The following is a 27,079-nucleotide window of genomic DNA, read 5'->3' on the forward strand; positions in this document are numbered from 1 at the left end:
ACAGAAACGGACTTGGCGATTTCTTGCAAACCCATACGCGATGGGTTTCATAGTTTGCTTTGTGTGTGATCACGTACGGATGCAGTGTAGCAGCGCAGATGTCAAAATGCCCGACAGATTACAACGATCACCGTGAAAAATAGCGTGACGCCAAGGTTATCGCATTAGATGAGCAGGAGAGGTATCGGTGCTAAGAACAGTTGCGTTATCGATGGGGCGGACACGTATAGTTCGTACACCCGAAGAGCAACATACGTACGAGGAGCGCCGGAGGGAACAGCAACGAGAATGTAAACGGCGCCGGCGCGAAACGACCAGCGACGAATAACGTTCCCGCGATGCTGAACGAACAAATGACAACTATTCCACTCTGTGACGATGGAATGGCACGTTTGAGAGCTTTGACTCTCGTCAGCTTTCGCTGCCATTCCATCTTCACAGAGTGGAATGGTTGTTTTTTCCGGAAAAGCCAATCTGCGCATCCGCGTTTATTCGTCGCGTGAATCGACGTCATTACGTTCACAGAGAGTGATGTATCCGTCGAACCAGCGCTTAGTGGGCGCTTCGTATGCCACCTGCGGCCAGTTGTGTTTTCATCCACTTTAATTTTCATTATGGAACATTAGATATATGGAATTACATCACATTTACGGAATTCAAATAAGTACGTGTAATTTCCTCTATTCTTTCCTTGGTATCTTTGCTTGTTGGCTTCTTATGATATCACATCTTGATTAGATACTCTGACCGCTAAGGTTTCCATTGCAGTAAAATAATGGGCACCACGAAAATTGGCTGTCAGTCCCTCTAAGAGTTTGAGAATAGCTCATGTACATTAACTATGAAATGAGAGTTCACTTAAAGGACCATACGATAATTTGGAGGTCCTGGATCCTCTGGTCACGAAGACTACGTCAACCGTAACAAAGTCCGAAGCTTTCTGCCCCCCTTCATGCGGTAAAAGCACAGCTGTACCGCTACACTAGCTCACACCTGCCGTCGCGGAGGCTCATGGGTGTAGTGATTGGACGCCTGGCGCCACAGCTGCTCCTGCTCTCGGGCTGCAAACACGCCTCGACCAAAGAAAGTGAGCGTTGCTTCTACGTCACGCGCCAGAAGAGCCAGGGATAGGCAGTGCTACCCAAATCTAACGGAGAGAGAGAGAGAGAGAGAGAGAGAGAGAGAGGAGAGAACTTTATTCGTCAGCGCGGGGAGCTAGTTCCTGGACTCCCCAGGAAGGCCAGATGGCCGCCATAGGCGATGCGTGAAGGCGGCCTCTTCGGCTCGCTTCATGGCTCCATGGCACGTCCGGGCTGGAACGGAAGAAGAGAAGCAAGAACGCTTAGCTCGCAGACACGCAAATAAGGAGCCACTATAATATGCTTCGTACCACGATAATTCCACGTAAGAAAATTTCGGCCCTATTCTTCTTTTATTAAAATTTTATGGTTATCAGAAGTAGAGATAACTGAGTGAGTCGGTGTACATTCCTTGCAAAAGAACAGCACGACGACGACGAAAGACACAGAGTTGGACACATCCTAGCGTTGACTCGCAATTGTATATTATTACTGTGTACAATTATACAGTAAGCATTCGGTAACACACAGAATCACTTTCTAGCATGGGTGAGCCTATAGCAGGTTTTCGGGCTGAAGCTTCTCCTATACAAGCTGCAAGCTTTCAAACGGGCGTATGGTAAAGCAAGAACGATTCCTGTCATTACGTTCCTCCTCATGACTTGGTAGATCCTGTGGGCGCTAAATGAATATAACGGAAAGAGTTCAAGAAAGCCTCCCTAGAAAAGAAAAGGGGGGAGAGGATAAAAAAAATTGGGGTCAGTTACTCGTTTCGCCCGTTTTTATAATAGCGTGAACTGATTGGTGGCTTTGACCCTTTTAAAATGTTCGTCACGAGTTCCAGGCCTCGATCCTTTAGGCCTAACATACGCAGACTGCCCACAAAGGAACGCTCGACGAAAGCGAGACGCGAAGAGGGAGGAGATCGAGCAAGTGGCTCGTTGCCGGCATCGCGAGCAGGCGTTGCGCGCACTATAGAGTCTCTCTTCCATTATTTTTTTTTTCAGGAGCCTCGGCCAAACCGACGCGTTAGCCTAATTAGCCCCCATCGGCGAGCTAGCTCGCGGCGGCAGCGGTGGCTTCACTCCACATCCGCCTAGCGGCGTGCTCGACGACGCGCCGTGAGTGTGCAGACGCGCGCCACTGCGGTGACTTCATTAGGCCTAGCACGCTTTCCCGCCGCTTCGCGCGCCCTCCCTCCCTCACGGTACCTTGCACCCCCCCTCCCCCTCCCCTCCCCTCCCCTCCGCCTCCACAACGAGGCGCGTTCTCGGGCTAGAGCACGGAGCGTGCCTGGGCGGCAGAGTTGTTTCGGAGGCGCCGAAACTGTCGCCCCAATTAGGCTTAATTTACCCCGCTCCCGTCTCGTTTTCAGGGAGCAAAGTGTGCGCGCGCGCGTGTGTGTGTGCACTCGCGTCCCGGACCTCGTAAGCACGCGTGCGTTCACCGCCAACGCGTGCCGCGCTGCCGAGAAGCTAATTTGGACGGCATACTGTGGGCGATGGTTGAAGTGCTTGAATTCGCACAGACCCTTGCGATGACTTTCCTGTGGAAACACGCTGAAACAAAGGGGGGAAGGAACACGCGTGCATTAATACAACTTTTCTGAGCCGTACGCTTCTCTAGGAATAATAGCGGCCATAAGAGTGTTTTAACGTAGCGAAAACGTAGTATCAAATAGACGTACACCATATATTACCACCATAAGTATGATAAGTAGACGTGCACAAAAAAAAAATAATTGAGAGCAGCGATGCTGGTGGCGACAGCTTGTGATGTTTTGATGTGCTCTAACGCGCTAAAGCGTTTTGCTCCGACAACTGTTTTGGCGATTTCCAAAGTGGGCGCGACGGCCTGGAGAGAGGGAGGGTGACGGGGCATAGGAAGGTCTCGGAAAACTTTATCATTTTGTATTACAACAATACTACGCATTCTCAGGCCCGTTTCGTGCTCTGTATTGCGGATGGCTGCATACCTGTAATCCTTTCGATGAGCTGATTGGTATTGGTGGAAAAGAAAATACATTGTTGCAAACTGGACGTGCGTCTCGTTGACCTCCCTACCTCATCATCAAAATAGATTGTTAGCAATTAGATTGAGTAAAGCTGAGAGCCTGATATACTAGCATTAATTTGCCGGCTAGCGTATCCGAGAAACGCTATAGCTAATAATCATATCCATTGCAACTCGCATTTCTTCAGCTATAGTTGGCGGTGTGGGAGCGCGCTTGATGTACCGCATCCTGCTTGTATATATAATCGCAGCTACCAGAAAGCGACGAGGACAAGCTCTCTCTGTCCATTCCTGACTGCTGCGTCGATAAACAATCGGATTTATTGTGTGCTCTGGATAAAACAGTACTACAAATCCTGACTTACGTGGTACTATACACCCTGCAAGGGAAGTTATTGGTTACATGAGAATAGAGAAATTCGATAGAAGAGCAAGGTAAAATAGTTGATGACTGGCTAAAAAAAATACGTGTATGAACCGACGATGATTCTCAATGTAAGCGAATAGTCAGACGCTTCTTGAAATCTATTCATTTTATTTAGCGAATGTGTTATGTCTGACGAAAGGGCAGCGCAACGGTGGAGGGATATCAACACGGCTTTAGCCATCAACCTAACAGCGGCGGGAGAACGGCCCGGTTCTATGTTCCCGGTATGAAAGCCAGCGCCAGTTTGGATAACGGCGCTTTTTGAGCACAACCAAAGGGTGATAACGCTTGCGCAATTGCCACGGCGAATGCCTGGCTGTGGCGCCTCATCGCCTAGGTGCGCGAAATATCTCCCCCACACTTGTTTATTGTCCATCCCGTAGGAAGATTGCGCGCCGTAGCAGTCGGGAAGTCGGCGCTGACGTAGTGGGTAACGGTGACATTGTTCGGCGACTTTCCTGGTTGTCGACGGCTGTTCGACAGGCTCGGTGATGCTGCTAGCGCTAGCTGTGACCTGGTCCTCATCGTGGAAGTTGGTGGCTGTGACCACCGTGTCGTCAGAGTCCGGAGCACGTATGATGTGGTTACGGTGACGCGCCGATTCACACACACTTCGAGGGGTCACGGCGCTAACACGACACGGCACTGGACCGGTGCGAGCGAGAACGGTAGTTCTTGACCACCTTGTTTCACGGCCAGCCTTACGGACACGGACATGGTGTCCTTCGCTGAACGCAATCGCACGGCGCCTGTGGCGACTGGTGTCCTGAAACTGTTTGCTGGCGACCCACTCGTCAACGGAGGGCCTGACGAGGTCCAGCCTAGTCCTGAGGCGCCTCCCCAACAGCAAAAGAGTCGCTTGCGCAGTGTTGCGGTACGACAGGAGGAGTTCTGCGAGCTTTGACGGTGATGTAAGTCGGCTGGACTTCCGATGTGCGCCCTTCAGCGTCTGGACGAAACGTTCTGTCAGATCGTTGCAGATGGGGTGATATAGAGTTGTTCGCACGTGTCTGGTTCCCACTCACTGCAGGTACTCTGGAAATCTGCAGAAGCGAGCCAAGTGCTGTTGTCCGACACAAAAGTCTCGGGGAATCCGAATCTGCAAAACAGTTCAGGTAGGCATGAAATGGTTGCTTCAGTGGTGGTTTTCCGCATTGGAAACACCTCTGATTACCGCGGCCAGTTTTTCACCCGTTGGGTGGATGCAGTGTTTGTTGATTACGTGACCCAAATAAGTCAGCTCGTCACGAAGGAATTCGCACTTCGATGACTTGACGCGGATTCCACGTTCTGACAGCCTTTTTAGATCTGCGTCAAGGTTTTGCAAGTGATGTACCTTTGAGCAACCCGTAAATAGGATATCGTCAATGTAGTAAAACACGAAGTTGGGGCCCTTCAAGGCATTATTCATTATTTTTTTTTTGAATATTGCGGGTGCCGAAGCATTTCCAAAGGGCAGACGATTCACGGCGTAAAGACCGTTGTGAGTGTTAAGCGTAAGGCACTGTTTTGACTCTCGATCCATTTCTACCTGCTGGTACGCCTTGTTAAGATCAATTTTAGAAAATTGCTGTCCACCAGCGAGGGCAACAAACAGCACTTCGGGTTTGGTTAACGGGTAGCGTTCTATGTCTAGTATGGAGTTCAGTGTCAGCTTGTAATTGCCGCATACTCTTATTGACCCGCCTCGTTTCAAAACTGGCACCACCGAAGTGGCGTACTCGCTACTCGTTACCGGTGTCAATATGCCCATCTGTTCTCTAGACAACTCTTGCCCAACAGCACTTTCTTAGAGAAAATGGAACGCTTCGAAACACTTTAGCGTCTTCCCATCTTTGAAAACAAGAGTTTCCTTCTCACCTCGAATGGTGCCTAGCTCGTCCTTGAGGTCCTTGTGGTGGTCCAGCAAGAATTTTAGCTGGGGCACTCGTTCAACGCTGAGTGATGGGCTCACACTGTAGCTGTTGCAGGCCGCAAACTTTCCTCCAGTCGATGCGCACTTGCTGAAGCCAGTTGCACCCGAACAGCGCCGGACCGCTTTGAGGAAGCACGCACAGCGGCAAGCGCTGGCACTGGTCCTTGAGCTCAACTCTAAGAAAAGGAATACCGCGTGGCTTCACAGGTTCGCCCTTATAAGTCTTGCGCGTCTACTTAGTTTCCTTAAGAGGTACTGTGGGAAAAAGTGAGCGGAACTGACCCTGTGACATTATCGAAATGGCGGCTCCCGTATCAAGCTCCATTTGCAAGGAAACACTCTCGATGATTAAGCTGAATCTGATGGGGTATCCTGTGTCTACCTCTTCGGCTGCAACACTTAGCAGGGGTGGTTTTGAAGGTTGTAACAACCAAACGTTCTGCACTGTTCGCTTTCGCTTCGGTTACAATTTTCCCTGCTGCCTTAGACAGGCTTTCTGATTGTACCTTTTCCTGTTTCAGAGAAAAAAACAAGTCGCATTGACGTGCGGACATGCATTGGCAGTGTGAACAGAGTTACAGCGGAAGCATTTCGTTGTTACCCTGCATGGTAAGCAACTGACGCACCCCGAACTCGCTTTCAGGCTTCGAATGAACAGCTGTAGCGTTAGCGAGCGCAGCTTTCAATGATGTTGCGTGGTCAATGGCTCGTTGAAACGTTAGATTCTTGTCTTCCGAAAACAATTATCTTTGAGTGTCGACTCTGGAGATACCACAGACAAATCTGTCTCGAAGCGCCTCGTCAGAAATGCCCCAAACTCGCATGTTTGTGCCAATGGCAGTAGCTCCGCCACGTATACTGTGGTATCGTTTCATGCTCCTTCTGCCCTCGGCGATGAAGCTTCACTCGCTCTCCTATGACACGTCGTTCAGGGGAAAAAAAATCTACGAAGCAGTTCGCACAAGGTTTCCAGTGGCTTCGAGGACGGCTTATCTGGAGCGGCAAGCGGCTTGAGGAGCGAACGCGTCTACCTTCCGCTCCTCCGGAACCTTATCGGCTCGAAGGCACGCCTGCACGCGCTCTTTGTAGCTAGTCCAATCGCTCGTAAAATTTTCGAAGTACTCCACTTGCCCCAGCTGCAGACTCGTGGTCGCCTTCGCCATACTGTCCCAGCCGGCTGCTTCTCGACTGTTCATTCGTAATCCGTCAGTACGTGAATTCCGTTGCTCTCAGGCAGAAGCCTGTTCCTCGTTGGCAGCATCCCATCTTCTTTCACCAATCTGTATGTCGGACGGAAGGACAGTGCAACGGTGCAGCGGAAACAATACGGCTTTATTTAGCCATCAACTTAGTAGCGGTGGGTGAAGTGCCCGGTTCTGTGTCACAGGACGCTCGGATGCCGGCGCTATTTGAGCACAACCAAAAGGTGATAACGCTCGCGCCGTTGCCATGGCGCATGCCATGGCATGCCTAGCTGTGACGCATCGTCATCTAGGCGTGCGACGTATCAGAGTGATATGCTTGAAGGCGCATATATGTCGCAGTGAGGATATTTAGGTAGCGTTAAGTGTTGTTTAACTGCGTAATTCCATAAAGAACAGAGCCAGTGACCATCACATCTGTATACCGGAAGTACCAGACGGTCATACGTGTATATAGGCCGATTTGTTGTAAGTATATGTGGCCCTGTGCTTAGCCATACCGGACTTCTCGAGGCTTCCGCGATTATCTGCCCACATTAGCGCCGCGAACGCGTGCAAAATCTTTTTTCTCTCTGAGTTACAAACCTCAGAACTATATCGGATGAGGCCACATCGGCAAGAAACGCCTCGCCAGCACCGAATGAATGTGAAGCGCGGCGAAACGTTCGAAGGTCGCCTCCCGTTTGAAAGTGCTACGTGACTCGTGTGTATGCGCCTTGACACTTAGTAATAAAGTAAACGTTTTCGCCCTTTGCGCGTCTATGCGGCAAATGAGCGCTGCGGGAGTGATGCTTTACTTTCGCGAGGTTGAAAAGAACGAAAGAAAGAACGGAAAGAAAAGTCCGCAGACGACGGAGTGGGTCGGCTCACTGGTGTTTGCTGAAAGCGTATAGCCGCCGCGCGTGTATATATAGTGTGCACTGTGTACGGGGCTCGCGGAGCGGGGCGCCCTCTTGCGGGCGCTGCCGAGGAAGCAAATGGGTCGCGTAATTTTATGCTCAGCGGCAATTTGTTGCGGAGCGCGAACGGAGGGAAGACCGGCAATCAGCCTAATGGCCGATGTCTGCCGGCCTTGCCTCCACGGCGAGCAGAGGACGACGCTGGCAGGGCGACGGCGTATTGTGCACTTCGCCCAATAGTGACGTCACGAGCGAGCATCTTTTTTATTTGCCCTGTCCCTCATCTTCCCCCCCCCTTTCCTTCTCTCACCCTATTGATCTGTTCGTCGCAGATTTTGCGGACGCTGATCGTTTCCTTTCCGAAGGAGGTCGTAAAAACGGGGTCGCGATTTGCGACCTCTTTCTTGCATAGTTTGCACGATTTTTGTTTACAGTGCGTACGATTTATACCAGTCATCGCGTGGCCAGTTGTCCTGACTATATATATATATATATAAATATATGTTTAGAATTGCTGCGTTGTGTCATGGAAATGCAAGTCTTCAGATACAACTGACCTTGTATAGCAGAACGCTCAGAGCGAAGAATACAGGCGCAGGCTTTCTGATGCTTACTTCTGGTGACCTGCACAAGGGTAAACAATTTAATTCACTTGAATAGTTCAGTGTGACTCTGAATACGATTAGCATTTTGTTACTTAGTGCGTGTATACTGTCACGTGGTAGTGACGGTGAAGAGAGAACACAGTAGCAGTACTGTGAAAGACGAAACTAGCTTTTATTGGGCGAACCTGTGCCCACAAAACAGGCTACACTTAAAGCACAACGATAGCGGCGAACACAGTCGGCGATCGTCGAAAATCTGATCAGCGGGTCAAGCGCGTCGGCTTTTATAGATCAGTCGTCGAATGTTCCAGATTAACTGATGGGACCCGCTTGTTTTCCACAAAGTTCTACACCATTCGTGTCACGCGATGAAATCTGATAACGCAAGGTTCGGCGACAACAGACACGCGGATAGAAGCGTCGATAACTTTCCAGAAACGTCGGATACATGCAGACGCGTCCCTCGCTGTGCGATTGCAGTTGTTAAGCGGCGAAACGTGGTTGCCCGATAAAGATAAGTACACGTGTCATTACCCCCCTCTTAAAAAGCATCGACCCGATGCTGCAAACAAACGAAATTAAGAAAACAACAAACTAACGAAGTTCATCAGCGTCCGTAAAATGGTTTAAGGCGCACCACGTGGACCACTTCAGATCGTGCGCGGCGCCGCTGTGAGTGCGAAATGCCGTCTGGCACGACCTCATAGTCTAGTGCGCCAATACGTCGGATGACCTTGTAGGGTCCGAAATAGCGTCGCAGCAGCTTCTCACTGAGTCCTCGCCGGCGAATCGGGGTCCATACCCAAACACGGTCGCCGGGCTGGTACTCGACGAAGCGTCGTCGGAGGTTGTAGTGTCGGCTGTCGGTACGCTGCTGGGTCTTGATCCGTAGGCGGGCGAGCTGTCGGGCTTGTTCGGCGCGCTGCAGATAGGTAGCGACGTCAAGATTCTCCTCGTCAGTGACGTGCGGCAGCATGGCGTCGAGCGTCGTCGTCGGGTTCCTGCCGTAAACCAACTTGAATGGCGTGATCTGTGTTGTTTCTTGCACCGCCGTGTTGTAGGCGAAGGTGACATACGGCAGGACCGCGTCCCACGTCTTGTGTTCGACGTCGACGTACATCGCTAGCATGTCGGCGAGGGTCTTATTCAGCCGCTCCGTAAGACCATTCGTCTGCGGGTGGTAAGCCGTTGTCCTCCTGTGCCTTGTCTGACTGTATTTCAGAATGGCTTGGGTGAGCTCCGCTGTAAAGGCCGTTCCTCGGTCGGTGATGAGGACTTCTGGGGCGCCATGTCGCAGCAGGATGTTTTCGACAAAGAATTTCGCCACTTCGGCTGCGCTACCTTTCGGCAGTGCTTTTGTTTCAGCGAAGCGGGTGAGGTAGTCCGTCGCCACGACGATCCACTTATTTCCGGTTATTGACGTCGGAAAGGGTCCCAGCAAGTCCATCCCGATCTGCTGGAATGGTCGGTAAGGAGGCTCGATTGGCTGTAGTAATCCGGCTGGCCTTGTCGGCGGTGTCTTGCGTCGCTGACAGTCTCGGCATGTTCTGACATAACGGGCGACGTCGGCGGTCAGGCGCGGCCAATAATACTTTTCTTGTATCCTCGATAGTGTCCGGGAAAATCCGAGGTGTCCAGCGGTCGGATCGTCATGTAGGGCATGCAATACTTCTGGACGAAGTCCTGACGGGACAACAAGAAGGTAATTGGCGCGGACTGGCGAGAAGTTCTTCTTCACGAGTAGACTGTCTTGAAGCGTGAAGGAAGATAATCCGCGCTTAAATGCCCTGGGGACAACGTCGATGTGCCCTTCCAAATAATCGACGAGGCGTTTAAGTTCCGGGTCAGCTCGTTGTTGTTCGGCGAAGTCTTCCGCGCTTATTATTCCAAGGAAGGCATCGTCATCCTCGTCGTCTTGCGGCGGCGGGTCAATGGGGGCGCGGGATAGGCAATCGGCGTCTGAGTGTTTTCGTCCGGACTTGTATGTTACGGTGATGTCGTATTCTTGTAGTCTGAGGCTCCACCGTGCCAGCCGTCCTGAGGGATCCTTTAAATTCGCTAGCCAACACAAGGCGTGATGGTCGCTGACGACTTTGAATGGCCTGCCATATAGGTAAGGGCGAAATTTCGCTGTAGCCCAAACGATGGCGAGGCATTCCTTTTCGGTTGTAGAATAATTGCCTTCCGCTTTTGACAACGACCGGCTAGCGTAAGCTATCACGTGTTCATGTCCATCTTTTCTCTGGACCAGGACGGCGCCGAGGCCTAGGCTACTGGCGTCAGTGTGGATTTCGGTATCGGCGTGATCATCGAAGTGCGCAAGTACGGGCGGCGACTGCATGCGTCGTTTGAGTTCTTGAAATGCCTCGGCCTGCGGCGTTTCCCACTTGAACTCGACGTCGCATTTAGTTAGCTGCGTCAGCGGCTCAGCGATGCGCGAAAAGTTCTTGACAAATCGCCTGTAGTAGGCACACATGCCAAGAAATCTACGCACTGCCTTCTTGTCGATGGGCTGTGGGAACTTTGCTATGGCAGCTGTCTTCTGCGGGTCGGGGCGGACTCCAGATTTGCTGATGACGTGGCCTAAAAATAGAAGCTCCTCGTAAGCGAAGCGGCACTTTTCCGGCTTCAGAGTAAGTCCTGATGACCTGATGGCCTCTAGTACTGTTTCCAGCCGCCTAAGGTGAACGTCGAAATTTCCGGCGAAGACGACGACGTCATCCAAGTATACGAGACAGGTCTGCCACTTCAATCCTGCTAAAACCGTGTCCATCACGCGCTGGAACGTTGCAGGCGCCGAGCACAGTCCGAATGGCATAACCTTGAACTCGTAGAGGCCGTCTGGGGTGATGAAGGCGGTCTTTTCGCGATCTCTTTCGTCGACTTCTATTTGCCAATAGCCAGACTTTAGGTCCATGGACGAGAAGTATTTAGCGTTGCAGAGCCGATCCAATGCGTCGTCTATCCGTGGGAGGGGGTATACGTCCTTCTTCGTGATCTTGTTCAGACGACGATAATCGACGCAGAAACGTAGGGTTCCGTCCTTTTTCTTTACCAGAACAACAGGGGATGCCCACGGGCTTTTCGACGGCTGGATGATGTCGTCGCGCAGCATTTCGTCGACTTGTTCTCTTATAGCTTCACGTTCTCGCGCCGAAACTCGGTAAGGGCTCTGACGGAGTGGGCGAGCGCATTCCTCGGTGATTATGCGATGCTTGGCGACTGGTGTTTGTCGAATCCTCGATGACGTCGAAAAGCAGCCTTTGTATCGTCGGAGCAGACTTCTGAGCTGCTGTTGCTTAATCATAGGGAGATTTGGATTAATGTCGTAGTCTGGTTCGGGAACCATGGTCGTCGGGGTAGATGCGGCGGAATCCGAGAGGACAAACGCATTACTTGTTTCCAGAATTTCCTCGATGTACGCGATCGTCGTGCCCTTGTTGATGTGCTTGAACTCCTGGCTGAAGTTTGTCAGCAACACTTCAGTTTTCCCTCCATGCAGTCGAGCGATCCCTCTTGCGACGCAAATTTCATGGTCTAGCAGTAGACGTTGGTCGCCTTCAATGACGCCTTCTACGTCAGCGGGTGTTTCGGTGCTGACCGAAATAACGATGCTGCAGCGAGGCGGGACGCTCACTTGATCTTCGAGCACACTCAAGGCGTGGTGACTACGAGGGCTCTCCGGCGGCATTGCTTTATCTTCCGACAGCGTTACTGACTTCGACTTCAGGTTGATGATTGCGCCGTGTTGGTCCAGGAAGTCCATACCGAGAATGACGTCTCGTGAACACTGTTGGAGGATAACGAAGGTGGCAGAGTAAGTCCGGTCATGAATGGTTATTCTTGCCGTGCAGATCCCAGTCGGCGTGATGAGGTGTCCTCCAGCGGTGCGAATCTGAGGGCCTTCCCATGCGGTCTTAACTTTCTTCAACTGGGCGGCGATGTGTCCACTCATTACGGAGTAATCGGCCCCTGTGTCGACTAAGGCAGTGACTGCGTGGCCGTCGAGAAGCACGTCGAGGTCGGTTGTTCTTTGTCTGGCATTGCAGTTCGGTCTTGGCGTTGGATCACGGCTGCGTCGTGTTGAACTGAGGTTGGAACGTCGCGTCGTCAAGTCGTCTTTCGTCGGTGTAGTTTTGGCTTCCAGACTTCGTCGGGACGGCGGCGTGTCGTTATGTCGTCGAGATGGTCTCTTCGTCGTCTTCGTCGGCGGCGGAGGATCTTCGTCAGTTCGACGAACAGCAACCGCACCTCCATCGGTTGCTGCTTTTAGTTTTCCGGGTATGGGCTCGCAGAGCGGCCCCGGGCTGGGCCGGTGTATGGACGGCGCTGCGGCGAGAGGTAGCGGCCTGGTGACGGCGAACGGGACGGTCGTCGAGAGTTCCACTGAGTGGCGGCTAGGTAATCGGCAATGTCACGTGGGCGCTCCCCAAGCTGTGGACGCGGCGCGTTGACGGCGAACCCTCTCAGGCCCATGTCACGGTATGGGCATCGGCGGTACACATGGCCGGCTTCTCCGCAGTGATAGCAGAGCGGGCGGTGGTCGGGGGCTCGCCAAATGTCCGTCTTCCTCGTATAGGTGCGCTGGGCGACGGGTGGGCGCGCTGGCGGCGGCGGCGGTGGACGACGGAATAGCGGTGTTGCAGGACCTTGGCGCGGTCGCGCAGGGGGGCCTTGACGGCGGGCGACGGCGGCGGCGTAGGTCATTGCTTCCGGCTGCGGTGGTTCTGGTTGCACCTCAGGAACTCCAAGGGATCGGTGCACCTCTTCCTTCACGATGTCGGCGATAGAGGCCACTTGAGGTTGCGACGAAGGCAGGACCTTGCGCAGTTCTTCGCGCACAATGGCCCTGATGGTCTCCTGAAGGTGGTCGGAATCCAGTCCTTGGATGGCATACTGCGGCGTGTGCCCCTGGCGGTTATATTGTCGGGTGCGCATCTCCAGAGTTTTCTCGATCGTCGATGCCTCTGCAGAAAACTCAGCCACAGTCTTCGGTGGGTTACGAATAAGTCCGGCGAAAAGGTCTTGCTTGACGCCGCGCATCAGGAAGCGAACTTTTTTCTCCTCCGACATTTCCGGGTCGGCGTGCCGGAAAAGACGGGCCATCTCCTCCGTGAAGATTGCGATCGTCTCGTTTGGGAGCTGCACTCTGGTTTCAAGTAGAGCTTGGGCTCGCTCTTTTCGCACGACGCTTGTAAACGTGTGCAAGAAGCCGCTTCGGAAAAGGTCCCACGTCGTTAAGGTGGCTTCCCGATTCTCGAACCACGTCCTGGCGGCGTCTTCCAAGGCAAAGTACACATGCCGCAGCTTGTCGTCGGAGTCCCAGTTGTTAAAAGTCGCGATTCGTTCGTAGGTCTCCAGCCAGGATTCTGGGTCTTCAGTCGCTGCTCCATGGAAGGTCGGTGGGTCCCGAGGTTGTTGTAGGATAACGGGGGACGCTGGGGCAGCCATTGGAGTTGTTTTGACCACGATCTTCTTTGTCGACTCAGGTAGAAGTCCGTGCTCTGGGGGCAGTCCTTGCAGTCTGCGGCTAGCACGCTGGTCTTCGGCGATGTTAGTTTGGTCCTCGGGCTTCGGGCTTGGATCGCGGCTTTGCGGGGGCGTTCGGTACATGAACGCACTGGCACCTCCACCAGATGTCACGTGGTAGTGACGGTGAAGAGAGAACACAGTAGCAGTACTGTGAAAGACGAAACTAGCTTTTATTGGGCGAACCTGTGCCCACAAAACAGGCTACACTTAAAGCACAACGATAGCGGCGAACACAGTCGGCGATCGTCGAAAATCTGATCAGCGGGTCAAGCGCGTCGGCTTTTATAGATCAGTCGTCGAATGTTCCAGATTAACTGATGGGACCCGCTTGTTTTCCACAAAGTTCTACACCATTCGTGTCACGCGATGAAATCTGATAACGCAAGGTTCGGCGACAACAGACACGCGGATAGAAGCGTCGATAACTTTCCAGAAACGTCGGATACATGCAGACGCGTCCCTCGCTGTGCGATTGCAGTTGTTAAGCGGCGAAACGTGGTTGCCCGATAAAGATAAGTACACGTGTCAATACGAAAGCTATTCGGCTGAATCTTAAGTCAGGACCGTTCTAGAACAGGTGGCTTCAAACTGCTTTTGTCAGGCTGAATCGTTAACCTTACGATTAAATTATCGAGTTGTACTAGCAGTAACCATGATATGATTATGAGGCACGCCGTAGTGCGTATACTCTGGGTTAATTTTGACCACCTGGGTTTCTTTAACGTGCACCTAAATCCAAGTGTACGAGCGTTTTTGCATTTCGCAGGCCATCGAAATGCGGCCGCCGCGACGGGGATCGAGCCCCCGACCTCGAGCTGAAGAGTCTGTCGAATTCAATAAGACGCTCATATACGGATGCGGGAACCTTATAAACCATGTAGGTAAAATTTCGGGTTTTTTTTCAATTAGGAGCGACGTAATCGTCGGTTGAAATTGCGCTCTAGCTCCGCCCCCCGTCGAGTGAGCGAGCGGAGCGGAGACCGGAAACCGCGGTGTTGTGACGTCAACTCTAGTGTTTCGTTCCTTCGCAGCGTCCGCGACCGTGCCTGACCGCGCTTGTTTCTGCGTGCGTGCCATCGTAATCTGCTTCGATTGACCCTGCATTCCTTTGTTGGTGCGTCTGCGTGTATGTAGAGTGGTAGTCAACGTGCGTGGTAATCAAAGTGAGTGGTACTCAACGTGAGTGGTAGTCAACAGATGACGGTCACTACACGTACTGCATGAACCGGGAAGCTTTTCACGCGTTTAAACCGTCTTTGTAGATTGCCGAAAGCTTTGGACAGCGCACAAATGCCGACGATCGTATCCCCACTTACGTTCCACGAGGAGGCATGCAGGAACACAACACTACAGTTGTTTGACCGGAAACGAGCTCACTATATAGATCGGCGAAAGATCGGCGAGATCACTAGATCGCTTTGCAAAAAACATACTCACCAAAGAGCATTTCCAACACGAGGAGATCCCAAGACTTTGCTTTCATTCGCGTCGAAAGCACTGCTCGCACCAGCATCGTTTGCTTCTTCGAGAGGCCGGCTCTTCGCAATCGGCTCGTACATGTAGGGAGTAACGCCGAACTCCTCAGTAAAACGCAGTCTCTCTAAATTTTCCATTACCGTCTCAGAGAAACAGCACCAAACCACCTGGCACCGCGCATCATGTGTAGCGGCAGCGGTCGGTTACTAGGGTTGACGTCACGAGGCGCACCGACCAATCGCAGGCGGAAACGAGACGCGCGAGCTGGGCGTGTCCGCTGCTGCACTTTTCGTCGAAATAAAATATATTTGCGCTTTATTTCGCTCAATTTCGATACGATATTCGAATTCGGAGGGTTGAAAACCATTATGTACAGATGTTCACTCATTTTTTCTGGAAAACCTTTCAGCTTCCCTTTAAAGGGACTGATCATTGGCGAGAATGTGCTGTGAAACGTTGCTGAAAATGAAATGACCGTGATCTATATTGATAGAATCGAGCACGCTGTTTGCGATTTAAATAGGAATGATATTTTTTATTTCCCAAATAAAGTCTCAAAACCAGTAAGTGGCGAGACCTGGTGGAGAAATCTTGGTACTTCGGATGTGCTTTATGAGATTACTGTACGTAAGCCGGCTGTTATTAAATAAAACATAATTATTGCTTAAAATTGATGTTGCTATATGATTAATCACTTGCGCTTTATTGTGTGCTTCGGAAATAAAAATTGCACGCATGACTACGGCAACACACTGAACTGCGTATCACGTGTAAAAGCGTTGCTTTGCTTTCGATTCTATTTGTTTCCTTTTGGCTGGTTAAGTACCAAAGCATTTGGACAGGCAACCATGCAAACACGTAGGTATTATCGCAGAAATTTTTAAACATTTCGGAAAATATGAATAGCAGGAACATTGGCTTGATAAACAAAATAATACTTTCTCATAGCTACGGCCGCACTTGTCGCCTGCCGCCCACTCATGCCGACGTATAATCGCAGTGTATAATCGCTGTCAGGCTCACCTACCACCATTTTCAGCCTGCTTCCAGTGAACGACTACATGCTCACTGCAGATGGAAAAGTTCTGATAAAAAATGTTCCACGGCGTTTTCCGCGTTACCCCTTCATGATTAGGCACTCTAACTCGTAAGCTTTCCATTGCATTAAAAAAATTGGTACCGTGTAATTTGGTTGTCAGTCCCTCTAAGAAAGTGAAAGCCTTCAAGAACCTCCTTCAAGAAGCCCCAAGGTGGGGTATGACAGATGACGACGCAACTATTTCTGGAACGTAATTGTTTAATCGAAATTGTAACATCTCTCTTAGAAATTGAATGCTTAATCACGTAAGAAGAATAACCGGAAGACAAGTTGTCTAACAAAAATGTGAACTAGGCCAAGACTCCCCACTCTCAAGAGAAAAAAAGAAAAGGTTATCACGCCGCATGGCCTCAACACGTGCGCTCCATACATAGGTAGCAAACACACTATGGAAAGCTTGCAACCTAAGCCACGAGCAGTGTAATACCTACACGACATACATAAGCCGAGCTGCTAGGAACACATTGCAAGCTCTAATAAATATGCACAACTGCCACCCCTGCCAGTTGTTAACCTTACGTCGTACTATTGCAACTTCCGATGACCAATGTGGGTTACTACTGCGATATTGAGAGAGGGGTACAGTTTCTGTCAGCTTCTGGTGCTGGGCTAAACACCCACGCTTGCACAAGATGAATATACATGAACCATATGAATGTGTTGTACCGGCGGTACAAAACAAATGTCAAAGAATAACAGTTTCTGATAAGGCTTTGTTGAAAGGTTTGGTGATGGTAGAATAAAAGCCTTCTCCAGGACCATATGTAGAGACGACTTGTAGCATTCTAGACATCATGAAAATTCCGAGTTTGCGAAAAGTTAATGCCAAACACGACACATCCTCGATGCGTTTCGGTGATCGCGGGCTGCACCTTCCGTTGGAGCGTTCCTTCACCGACCGAAATGTCACCGATATCTGACGTCTTATGCGCTTAACGTCACGCACCACGCACAGATAAGCAGTCAATGGGTTGATAAAGAATGAAGAAGGGTCATACGGGTCTCATCACGGTTGATAATGGTTCGACGCAGATTGATAAGGTGCTAAACAGCGATGAGGTCTTATAATGGTCGGAGCAATTGGAATAAGGGTGATAAGCACCGATAAGGGTTTCGATCAAGTACGATAAGGTTGATAAGGACATATAAGAATCGATAAGGGTCGGGTAATGACTGATAATTACAGATAAGGATTGATAAGGGCCGGATCGATTGCGATAGCATTGGTACCGACCAATAAGGGTTCATAAGCTCGAGTCGAGCCCAGTAATGTTCGAAAGGAAATTTCGAAGCCATCAACACCGATTTACTTGCTTTTCTAGACGTGTTTTAAACAACTTCGACATCCATAGCGTTCAGACCAACCGTAATATGTTTGCTGCAAAAATTACTGAACTAACAAACAAATACATCCCACTGCGCATCCTTGCATGCAATTAAAACACCCCTTGGTATAACATCCATCTCAAGTGCCTGTTTAATAACAAGAAACGTCTGCACAAATCAGCCAAACGTTCACCTTGCGCAAACCAGTGGACCAAATACAAACGGGTGGCAGATGAGTATGTAGCCGCACCTAAACAAGCCAAGAATCACTTTCTTGGCAATACCTTGCCATCAATGCTTAAAACCGACACCAAAAAATTCTGGTGCGTGATTGACGCTAAGGCGGATGACATCATAACCTTGATTGACAGCTCTGGAAATGTTATTGCAACTAATGAATGTGCGTCCGCACTTAATGATGTTTTCATGCACAACTTTTCATCAAATACAGACATTACTCTTCCATCCACGCACGACTACGATTACCAAGCAATGTTTCCCATAACCATTGAACCAGCAGGCGTCATATCAATTATCTCATCTTTAAAACTGTCTTCGGCTCCAGGACACGATTGAATAAACACGAAATTTTGAAAAACACTAGCCCTCACTCTTCCATTTTTCTAGCAATGATATTCCAACAGTCGCTAGACAAGGGCTCTTTGCCTGCTGAATGGAAGGTCGGGAAGGTGATCCCACTTCATAAGTCGGGTGACAAGCATTCTCCACATAACTACCGCCCTATCTCGCTCACTTCCATTCCATGTAAGGTGTTAGAACATATATTTGCCTCTAACCTTCCTAGCTTTCTTGAAACTAATTCATTCAAGTCGGGTGACAAGCATTCTCCATATAACTACCACGCTATCTCGCTGACTTCCATTCCATGTAAGACGTTAGAACATATACTTGTCTCTAATCTTGCTAGCTTTCTTGAAACTAATTCATTCATTTCTCCATCGCAACATGGCTTCCGCAAGACATATTCATGTAAAACACAACTAGCTTTATTTAGACATAAGCTAAACATCATTCTTGACCACTCTTCAACTGCAGACTGTATATTTTTAGACTTTCCGAAAGCGTTTGACAAAGTGTGCCATAATGTTTTAATGTTTAAGCTGCATCGAATTACCATTAATCCCAGACTGCTTGCATGGCTTGAGGGCTTTCTTTCTAAACGTTCACAGTTTGTCTTTGCTAATGTCTCAAACTCACAGCCAAGCAAAGCACAGTCCGGCGTACCTCAAGGGCCGATACTTGGTCCCCTCCTTTTCTTAATTTACATAAATGATCTACCCTCTTGTGTTTCCTACAACATCCATTTATTTGCCGATGATTGCGTAATCTTCAGGGAGGTAATATGCGACACGAATATAGCTTCTCTTCTATCCGACCTTAACGCTATTTCTACTTGGTGTCATTCATGGTCAATGGAATTAAATATCAAAAAATGTAAATTTATGCGCGTGTCCAGAACTTCTAACCAGCTTCCTTCTTACTACGTTAATAATCTCCCCTTAGACCCTGTTTCATCCTACAAATATCTTGGTATCCTTATTACTAGCAACCTCTCGTGGTCCATGCACTCTTCTTACGGAAATAAAAACGCTAACGGCATGCTGGGATACCTAAAACGCAATTCCACTAAGGCACCGTAAAATTATTGCTATACAAGTCACCAGTCCGCTCAAAGCTTGAGTACGTCGTAGCAGTTTGGGATCCCTTTTAGAAAAAGCTAATTCACTCATTAGAAATGGTACAAAATAACTGTGCTCGTTTCGTTTTTTCTAATTATAACCGAACTGCCAGCACTTCCGTAATAAAATTAAACCTGATTTGCCTCTCGCAGTAAAGGCCTTCGACTTTCACTTTTTCATAAGATATTTCATCATCCTTCCCTTCGCAATGAACTTTTCTTCCCTCCTCAATACATCAACGTTAGATCACATTAACAAAGTTGGAATTTCATTATGCCAAACCAATGTTATGTCTCATTCATTCCTTCCCCGTACATCTGCTGAGTGGAATCGACTACCCGCCTCAACAGCTACTATTGTTGACCATCAGCACTTCATGGCAGTATTACGTAACACTGTATAAACAGGAGCATTTCATTCATGTTTCTGTACTACCAAGTGTATTCACTGTCTTGCATTGCAGTAACACTGTATTACGACACTGTACTTCATTTTTCAGGAGAGCACGTTGTTGGGCGAGTCGGTCGTACATACTTAAAGAAGGGAATTGCGCTAAAAAAGACACGGACGAGTAAGGACATGGACGCCCGTCCATGTCCTTACTCGTCCGTGTCTTTTTTAGCGCAATTCCCTTCTTTAAGTACTTCATTTTTATTGACCAGCATTACAAGAGCACTTTGATAACATTGTATAACCGAGAGCCATATATTTATGTACTACTAACCATCTAGCTACACTGTACTTTTTTCCGCATTTGATGTAACCACTCTCCTTTTTATTGCCCCTGGCCCTGAGGGTACACGAAATAGGTAAATAACAACCAACAAGGGCTGACAAGGGTCGGATCTAGTCTGATAAGGTTAATAATGGTTTATACTAGTCAGTACAAATTTTATAACATTGATAATGACACCGGGCTGCGTGGAGATATGAGCAGGTGGTACAGTGCTTACGCATACTTAGACAACTGCCAGAGGAGTTTGCCCGTGAGTTCTCTCTTTTTTTCTTCTTTTGTCGTATGGGTTCACAGCAATGCACGTATAACTGCTCTTGTTCTGCACCGCGTTTTTCCAGCATGGCGAGTACTAGCTTCCCTGGCAGGACGCTTCTTACTGGCCACAGAGAAAGCGCTTCACTCCGATGGTATACGGGCGCAGATGCCGCACACTCCCTCAATGAGGGGGTGCTATATGCCCAGCCTTACCAACGCTCTCCCACCCACCATCGGGCCCACGTGGTCACGGAAACGCGACCCATGTGAACAACGCGACTGCGCAGTCATCGGGATCGTCCCAGTTTGCTGTAACACTGTCCCCGGATTACAATACCGTCCCACAAAGGCCCCGCTGAGTGGAGCGCATTGGCAAAAATGTCGCTAGGCGTGAAATGAATGTCAGAGACCGTTGGCCATTCTTTCATTCGAGCTTCTTGCAACTGTTACCGGTACGGTATACCTCTCCTAACATCACTCCACATAAGTTTCGCTACGTAAGCAGTACATCATATAGTCTCGTCCCAGGTAAGTTTCACTAAGAGGTGCATCTTAATGCCATTCTACATAAGTATCATTAAGTAAGTGGTACATCTTAATACAGTTCAACATAAGTGTAATTAAGATAGGTAGGTGTGACTGGGTATGTGCCGTCTTTCATCATGACCATTATACGAAACATATCATGAACAACTACTCACGAACCATAAGACAGATTGCTAATAGCATTAAAGTCGCTGATCATCTCTAAAGGATGGCTGCACCGCCAATTTTTTATATTTAGACCTTAAATGTAGAAAAATGATTGAAATGAGAAAAATTGAGAAAACTCAACTATCAGGTTTACAACGTACTCTATAAGTCAGCAGCGAAAGACGATATCACATTCCTGAAAGTTGTACCTGATAACACGTCTATAGCGGACAACGCGGATGTACTATACACCGCTTTGATATGTGCCACTCATTTGTAAATATGACTTTTGAAAAACCCTCGTATACATGTAATAAGCTCATATATGCTGTAAATAGATATATCAAACTTATCAGCTTTAGGTGCTCTAATGGTTGCAGATTACAGAACTGCGACATCTGCTTTTGGTGCAGAGTTACGGACTTGTAAACTTCGTGTTTCAATTTTTGTGAGGCTTATCAGTTTTAGGAACTCCTTTGTAAAAAATTACAGGCCTTAAATTAAGGTTATGCTTTTACAGTCACTAGGATTTAACTTTCTCTCACAGTGACAGTGAGTGTCCTGAGGAACTCGATTGGTGGGACCGAAGGCTCCCCGATCAAGTTGGTCTCTCACAATTGCAATTAATTTTCTTCAAATCGGTTCATCGGTTGTCTAATAAAAACATTTCGGCGTTTTACGTGTATTTGAATAGAGAAACGGTTGGCGCCGAGCTAAAGCTTCCTCTTAACAATGCCTACCATTTGAAGTACGATAAGTAGGCGGAGCATCCCACCGCTGGATAGCCACCACAGGTGTAGCCTGCGTAGAGCTGTTGGCACGTGCTGGCACACTTACCTTGCGGTCTGTACCTGCTAAATTAGAAGCTCTCTACAGTAGCCAATGCTGTAAAAGTATAAAAGAAATAAAAACGCAAACATCCCTATAGAAGAATTTTTAATGAACAGGTTATGTACAGTATGAGGTACTAAATGAAACTGAGGGTGTTTTTCTTTCTTTGTTTCTCAGAAAGAATGACTCCGAGCACATTCACTGAAAGCAAAGCCTGTAAAGGGCGACATTAGAGATCGGGTATTCCGCACAGTGTTCGATCTTTTTTTTTTCTTCTTTTAATTAAGTGCGCGTTGAAACCGAATCAACGACATCACTCGCAGCATTCGCATATGAAAGGGCTTTCGAAACCGAAGTTGGCAGTTCACGTCGTGACACCATCAGCACTGCATGACGAATATTGCACCGGAGGTGACAGCGGAAACAAACTTTTTATCGCTCAGTACATTATTTGAGTCAGCCACCACGTACTGCTTGTTCAGAAGATCACCATTCAATATGTTTCAAGCCACCGAATAAGGTATACAATGGTTAGAATACGAACGTAAAATTGCACTGAACTGTACTTTATATTCACATGCTTCTGTGGCGTAGATTAGAAAAAAAAAGTCAAATTTTGGCAAACACAAACAAACAAACAAACAAACAAACAAACAAACAAACAAACAAACAAACAAACAAACAAACAAACAAACAAACAAACAAAAGAGAACAGAGCATCTTTCATTTGATATCGGTATCAAATGAAAGATGCCTTTGCTTCTTCTTAGGCCGACATCTCTGCCTTTCTGTAAATAAATATCACTCCATCTGTTTGTTTTTTTCCAACATGCGACTTACAGTCTACGTGACAGAAGCACGAGAATATAATGTACACTTCAGTGCAATTAATCATCTTTAAATTTGAACGCTCCGTGTTCACACAAACTGCTTGTACCTGCTTCTGTAACCTTTGTTAATACGCGAAGACACTGTCTCTGTGAGACTTGAACGGATGTCATATAAGTCACCGCACAAAATTGCACATAAATTGTTCCATGCGACGACAGTTCACAAACTAAATTTGTACTCCATGCAGAAATGACAGCAGTCACGCAAACCTTGCACTATCTTCATTTTACAGCTTGACCTGCGGCGCACAATGCAGCTGCTTTCCTAATAATTATAACTTATTTTACCAATAAGCATCGGTTGTCTATTTACGTTGGTTCAATCGTGGGCGATCGAAGCACGTTACTTATTGCTCAGTCGTACTAAGACGCAGTCCGTGTATATCTAAATAAAGTGATTACCTCCTAACGGTACTTGTATCAAGCATTTCAACTCCCGGTGCGAAAGGAATCGAAATCTGCCTCACCTCACAGCAAATCGTCACAAGAACTTCACAACAGCACCGGCAGAATGCAGAATGAACTTACGAGATAAAAAAAATGCATGAAAAACGCTCACGGCCAACGCCGCCGCCGCCGACACCGACGCCAACGACACCGGCTTTTCTGCGACACGAGCTCCTTAACGCTGTCGCGTTAAAATGAGAACTGAATAAATTATATCCTACTACGCTACGTTCGATCGACGTGAAACGCTCATCGAAATGGGCGTTCGCCCCGCGATACGAGGAACTGGACGCCACTTCGGCGATGATCGAGGCCATTGCATGCACGCGCGAGCGTCGGTCCAGAAACGCCATCACTGCCTTTAATGTCGGTGACACTTGGAAAACTGCTGTCGTACAGCGACGCAACGACTCCACTGTGACTCGTGAATGAAACAGCAAACCCTGTTTGAAATTCGCAGGGCCTGCTTGCTTCTTTGCTACTGCTCTGTCCGATAAAGTCTAGGTTCCTGCTGAGGCAGTCACTTACAAACCGCAGACACGCGAAATACTGGGCGAAAGTTAACCTCGAGATTCTTTCTAAAGTTAGCAGACGGAATTCCCGAGCTGCGATCACCCAGTTACCATGGTTAGGTTGGGCCTGTACACCCTTGCATTTTTTCCCCGCTAATATCGTGCGTCATCGCCATGATCATCTTTATGTGTTGCTGTCGCCTCCCTTCAGAAGAGTAGGCAGGCGTTTTGCCCCTTCCGGTGGCAGTTGCCAGCCTGCTCCTCGCTATCCCTTTCCTGTTACCTGTGTATATGTGTATATGTGTGCAAAACAAATAATAATAATAATAATAATAATAATAATAATAATAATAATAATAATATGCGAAGCAAGTCTTTGCGTACGCCCGGCGCTGTTAACCACATAATATCGTTCTGCCGCTTCTTACTGGTACAAGAACAGAGCTACCGGAGTGTAGTTCTGCTGTAACGCCACTGCTTCCCAAAAATCTATGGAAGTAAGCGCACTGGAAATGATTCCAAACGCCAAGCTGCGCACCTTTCCATAGTAAGGGAGTTTGTGTGGGTAAGGGACGCAGGAAAAACTGGTTCATCCGGCTAAACTGCGTGCTCGTTCGCGCCCAAATTTTGCCCAGAGGTTCCATTTTAGGGTGCCTTTCAGTACAGTCGACGCCCGTTAACGGGACCGTGAGTAGTTCGACTTGTCACTTAATTCGAACGCACTGAAAAGTGCTGGCAAAAAAGCATTCATTGCTTTGAAAGAAAAACTCGGCTAGTTCAAACGCGAAAGTACGCTGCTTCGGTTAATGCTATCCCCTCCCCCGACGCCTCATCATGCATGCGCGGTAGCTGCCATTAAAATCTCGAAAACGCAAAAATTTCCGCAGACGGCGCTACTGCTTCCTTAGGTGACGACGGCGATGGCAGCAACAAGCCCTGCAACGATGATGATGACTTGAGGGTCGCCCTGCACGGTGCCTCTTTTGGGGATTAATAAAGGGAAAATCAGACATCCACCCATTCGTAGCAATTGCTACAAAGGAAACCCATACGGGTTCCTCGAAAGGTAAGCCTCGCAGTTGAAGCTTCCACTGCGAGTCTTATCTTTCGGGGAACCTGTATGGGTTTCCTTTGTAGCAATTGCTACGAACAGGTGGATGTCTGATTTTGCCTTATTAATTACTTCTCTCCACCTTGCGGGTTTCCGCAGAACTATTACGTCAAACTCTTTTGGGGATTTTGTCAGCACCGCCAACAGTGCTGACGTCTGTGGGCTCCTGACCGACGACGACAGGGATTGTTACTGTAATATTGCCTTCAACTAGTCCACGGACAGTGACAGACCAATTCAAACAATAAATAAGATATAAATTCGTTTATTTTGGAATGATTTGATAATTCGACCTTTCAGATAATTCAACCAAAATGCGGCCGTCCCGCAAAGGTTGAATTAAGGGGAGTCAACTGTACTAGATTTATGTGCAGTAGTTTCTCGTTAGCTGCAAGGTAATTTTGAAATACGCATAGTCTTTGCGACATGCGCGCTGGACCGGAAAAAAGGGTTCACGTCACCGTATAGAGAACTTAGCGCCATATTTCAGAAGGTAAACACATCGCACTGTGTTTTGCAATAAGAGTGAACTAACACATGGCGCCAACGTCTAGCTGCTGCACACATTTATATATCTTCTATCTCTCCTTTGTCTGGCATCTCCACAGAAGACACACACTTCTGATGTATTTTTGATTAGGCACGAAAATAATGCACCCCAGCAAGGTAACAAACAAGCCGCACGGCGAGTTCATATTTCTATGTAATATCTGAGCGCGAACGAGTCAATGGTAGAGTCGGAAGAGCAATTTATACAGCTGTCTTTCTTATTTACGTAACTCTCGCATGATATCTATTGTTCAGTGTAAATCGAAGGAATTTGGAGAGATTCCCTTATATCCCGATACCGGTTCAAAAGTAGTTCCGGACCTGGACGCCTCACAACAGTGCGGACTCGTGCACTTTTGCAGACCGACTGCCGTGTAATCTGAAAAATTGTATGCCACTGCCGTGTTCGACGAGACCGGGAAAGTAGGGACGACTAGAATCGAGGCAGCACTCAGCATGGTGGAAGAACACAAATATGGCGCTAACTTCGGCTCGTCGGAGCAGCCGAAGCAGGGCGTACGACTTGTAAAATAGCGTAGAATTGTGCGAGGGCATGACGGTGAGAAAGTCTTACCGACTGAGCGGCGTTTGGTACACTGTATTGACCGGACAAATATTCCAACCACGTTGAACGGCTGGAGTGACTCCACCTCTCTCAAGCGGTGAGTGAGTGACGAAACTTTGTTCTGAACGCCTGCAGAACGGTTAGCCTTTCTCAAGCGGTGAAAATTTTTCAGTCAGCAACGGCTTGCGGCGTTTCGTGACACTTCGCAGGCAGTCGTCGTGGATAATGCACCTGGGCGAACATTCATTGACTTAATAGACTCAGCAATTTGGAGTTACATGTGCACTACAATGTATCTCGTGGCGTCGTAGCCCATGACCAAAGCCTCGTCCCATTTGTGATAGGTGGCGCCACCTGTGTTTTCAAACATGGCGGTGCCCTGTGAAATCGCGATGCCATCGTTCGTAGCCCGAGGGCCTTTGCGTGTCGTGCTTAACGGCGATGCGCTCCACGTTCCTCGCCGCGGGAGGCCTAGCGTCACACCACGTAAGGCCGGTAGATGAGGTCTGTGCTACGCCCCGTGGGCTGGGAACACAGCGACAGCGCCATATTGGAGTCCGCCAGTCCCGGCGACAAGGCCACGTCCGGCTCGGCGTCGCTGTTGGCCCCGCGCGACGACACACTCTCACTGTCCTGCTGATGGTGATGCTGGTGCGGCTGCTGGAGTCTCAGGTGGAGGTCTCGCGCCACCGGCGAGTCCGGGTACTCGACGCCGCTGTTCAGGGGCAGTCGGTGCTGTGGAGGCTGCAGGTGTCGGTGCGGCGCTTGCTGCTGCTGCTGCGGCGCCTGCTGCGACGGGGGCGGCTGGGAAGTTGCACTGCCCGTGGACGGCGCCGGGCTCTGCCGACACTGGTCGCCTCCTTTGTCGGCAGCTCGCGCCTTGGCCTCCTGCTGCGCCTTCTTGCTGCGCTTCCACTTCATGCGCCGGTTCTGGAACCAGATTTTCACCTGAAATGGAAGAAACGGCTCCAAATGGGCATTGACAGACGTCCAAAAGCGAAATTTGGTCCACCGAGGAAAAATAGAGAGTAACGCCGACCTGTGTATCTCGCCGAGCATTACGAGCAGCCAACTATGCAACTATACTTGAAATGCCAGCTTGAAGTGACAGTCGCTCTCTCCCACCACTCACCTCTTTCCTTTTCGCATTTAAAACTTTGTCTCTGACTTTTTCTTCACTGCGAGATGTATTATCACTAGAAAATTAACAGGGATAA

At 48.9% G+C, this 27,079-nt stretch overlaps 2 protein-coding genes across 4 annotated transcripts in view; both read right to left on the reverse strand.

Moving 5' to 3' along the window:
* Positions 1-1,192: 1,192 nt before the first annotated feature.
* LOC135920393 (uncharacterized) lies at positions 1,193-6,842 on the reverse strand. 3 transcript variants are annotated; one of them, XM_065454652.1, is made up of 3 exons: positions 5,717-6,839; positions 5,380-5,610; positions 1,193-1,313 (listed from the first exon to the last, which is right to left on the reverse strand). In XM_065454652.1, exons 1-3 carry the CDS (start codon positions 5,757-5,759, stop codon positions 1,216-1,218), a joined length of 372 nt encoding a protein of 123 aa, XP_065310724.1. In that variant the 5' UTR covers positions 5,760-6,839; the 3' UTR covers positions 1,193-1,215. The 3 variants fall into 3 exon arrangements, 1 of the variants encoding a protein (XP_065310724.1); XR_010570248.1 differs by lacking the exon at positions 1,193-1,313 and adding an exon at positions 3,608-4,618 and having other exon boundaries at positions 6,566-6,833; XR_010570247.1 differs by lacking the exon at positions 1,193-1,313 and adding an exon at positions 3,608-4,618 and having other exon boundaries at positions 5,380-6,842.
* Positions 6,843-21,878: 15,036 nt separating this feature from the next.
* Positions 21,879-27,079, reverse strand: part of LOC135920398 (motor neuron and pancreas homeobox protein 1-like) — an 81,545-nt gene continuing 76,344 nt past the window's right edge. The window contains exon 3 of the mRNA XM_065454656.1: positions 21,879-26,810. Within this exon, the coding sequence (XP_065310728.1) occupies positions 26,340-26,810 (471 nt within the window). The 3' untranslated portion in view covers positions 21,879-26,339. The remainder of the gene's footprint in view (positions 26,811-27,079) is intronic.

This window comes from Dermacentor albipictus, chromosome 10, assembly GCF_038994185.2.
Source record: "Dermacentor albipictus isolate Rhodes 1998 colony chromosome 10, USDA_Dalb.pri_finalv2, whole genome shotgun sequence".
Taxonomy (NCBI): Eukaryota; Metazoa; Arthropoda; class Arachnida; order Ixodida; family Ixodidae; genus Dermacentor; species Dermacentor albipictus.

Excerpts from the sequence above, each read along its gene's own strand:
- LOC135920393 (XM_065454652.1), bottom strand. The coding sequence starts at position 5,759 with ATGGAGCTTGATACGGGAGCCGCCATTTCGATAATGTCACAGG. Across the intron at positions 5,611-5,716 it reads CATTTCGATAATGTCACAGG|AGTTGAGCTCAAGGACCAGT; the intron begins GTCAGTTCCGCT and ends TCCTTTTCTTAG. Across the intron at positions 1,314-5,379 it reads CGAGCTAGGCACCATTCGAG|CCCGGACGTGCCATGGAGCC; the intron begins GTGAGAAGGAAA and ends CTTCCGTTCCAG.